At 30.4% G+C, this 2,193-nt stretch overlaps 1 protein-coding gene across 1 annotated transcript; it reads left to right on the top strand.

The window, feature by feature from the left end:
* Positions 1 to 259: 259 nt before the first annotated feature.
* LOC133794386 (ABC transporter C family member 12-like) lies at positions 260 to 1,359 on the top strand. The gene is made up of 3 exons (XM_062231608.1): positions 260 to 347; positions 1,007 to 1,081; positions 1,148 to 1,359. The coding sequence occupies exons 1-3, from the start codon at positions 285 to 287 to the stop codon at positions 1,283 to 1,285; spliced, it is 276 nt and encodes a 91-aa protein (XP_062087592.1). The 5' UTR covers positions 260 to 284; the 3' UTR covers positions 1,286 to 1,359.
* Positions 1,360 to 2,193: the final 834 nt, after the last annotated feature.

Raw genomic sequence — 2,193 nt, 5'->3', positions numbered from 1 at the left:
TGAGCACTGATACCATTGTTATTAGCCCAAGTTTGCAGTGAGAAAAGGTTATGGTTGGAATCTGATGCTAATGATTTTTGACATTTTTACTGCAATAACGAGAAAGATTTAGTATGTTCATTATAGAAGCTATATATTCGACATAGCAACAATAAATTAGCTCAATGTGAAATGAAACCTGTTTCAATCCACTTTTACCATTAAATTTGTTTTATGCATTGTAGAGTGTAGTTTTTGAATTTGAATCATGGACTTTCTATTTATCTTGTTCCGATCTGCAGTCCATGCAACGAGGCGATCCAGCTTGGGTTGGTTATATATATGCCTTCTTAATCTTTTCTGGAGTGGTATGGCTTCTATCTTTCAAGAACTCAAATAAAGTAATGTGCTTTCTGCTTAAAATTGTAACACTTTTGTACAGAACTAATGGCAAGTTGAAATCTTAATATTTAAATCACTTTTATGGACTACAAGGAGATTATTGGAATGAATCAAGTTGTAGTGTGAGATAGAAGTTATTTAGGACAGCTATAAATTTTCAATTCATTAATATGTTTATTATGGCAGCCAACAAGGTTTGACAAGTTTTTGTATATGATTAACTTTTGTATGAATTTCTTGAAAAGTTTGTGTATACACTTGAAAGACAAAAGCCTAAATTATGTAATTGCGAAATTGCAAAATTTAATATCTGATTTCTTAAGTCATGCACACATGAGAACTTATACTGCAATTTGATGTTTTCTTAGATATTAAATGCTTTTCTCCCCCTCTATAGCAAAGTTTTATTGCTTATTCTTTGGAAAACCGACATAGATTTTCCTTTAATATCTTTAGATTTCTGACTTCCTTATGTTTTAATTCATAGAAGTAAAGAATACAAAGAAAATAGAGTTGCTGATTGTGTTCATTTTAAGAATTAAATGATCATTTTATTCAGATTAGAAAAAGTAAATTTGCAAAGATTAACTTGTTTATTGACTAGTTGATTTGATTTTTTTTTCAGTCAATTGGGGTGTTGACCGAATCTCAATATTTCCAGAATGTTATGCGCGTTGGTTTCCGGCTGAGATCAACTTTGGTAAAGTCCTCTTTTATGTTAATACTGTGAATTATGTTATAGTGTCTAATTTTGTCAACTTTTTAGGTGGCTGCTATATTTAGAAAATCATTACGATTGACTCATGAGAGTCGCAAGAGTTTCTCTACAGGAAAGATAACAAATATGATTACCACAGATGCTAATTCACTTCAGGTAAATATGATTCAGATTTGTGTACTTTGATTAATTAAATATCATTAACAACAAGTAGTGTTGTTTTGTTTAGGAAAAAATCAAATAAAACTTATATTCTTTGCTTTCTTTCTCAATGAAGAAACTTCATGATGTTTTTTCTCATCATGGTTTACATAATTTCAAAGACATTTGTTTTCATTGATGTTTTGGAAGGAAAAATAACAACCTTAAGTACTTTTTCTTCCAAATTATCAGTGTATATATAAATGTATGTATATTATATATGTAGGAAAGAAATTCCATTTTTGTAAGGATAAGAGTTGGATGTGGCTTCTTTTTGGATGAAAAATAATCTTTTCTCTTTTCTTTGGGGGCTTCAATGGCAGAAGAATTAAGGGAACGCCCTTCCCCTTCTTCCTTCTTTTTTTTTTTAACTCCATTATCAATTGATAATTGTTTTATGTCTAATAATATTTCTGTTATGATGTGACCTATTTTGAGTGGAAATTTCTTTCAAGTCATGTGGCTGCAGCTTGGGGGCTGCTGATAGTGAATAGTTTGAGGAAAAATATGAGTGGGGAATTTCTTTTATTGGCCATTCAATTGAAATTATTTTCTGCATGTATAATTATAATGGAACACCTTGTTTCTTTCTTGTCAGACACTTGCAGAGAAAATGTGTCATTTGATTGTGTTATATATTATTTTCATTATAATTTCTATCTTATGCTGTCTATTCTTCTTGTATGATGCAGATGCTAAAGAAGCTAAACAAACAATTAAGTGGCGAGGATTGGAATTGGAACAACTTACACATTATGTTGGGCAATAGGGTCTATATCTGGTTCGATGATGGAAGAACAGGTACATTTTTAACTTACCTTATAAATGTTATTTCTACTAATTTTCTATTTGTGGTCACTGCTTATACTTTCTGATTCAACTATAAACTCATC

The sequence above is a fragment of the Humulus lupulus genome, chromosome 8 (assembly GCF_963169125.1).
Source record: "Humulus lupulus chromosome 8, drHumLupu1.1, whole genome shotgun sequence".
Taxonomy (NCBI): Eukaryota; Viridiplantae; Streptophyta; class Magnoliopsida; order Rosales; family Cannabaceae; genus Humulus; species Humulus lupulus.
This window is presented reverse-complemented; position numbering and strand designations above follow the sequence as displayed.

Coding starts and splice junctions, on each gene's coding strand:
- LOC133794386 (XM_062231608.1), top strand. CDS start 285: ATGCAACGAGGCGATCCAGCTTGGGTTGGTTATATATATGCCTTCTTA. Junction 348..1,006: donor TCTTAATCTTTTCTGGAGTG/GTATGGCTTCTA, acceptor TTTTTTTTTCAG/TCAATTGGGGTGTTGACCGA. Junction 1,082..1,147: donor TCCGGCTGAGATCAACTTTG/GTAAAGTCCTCT, acceptor TCAACTTTTTAG/GTGGCTGCTATATTTAGAAA.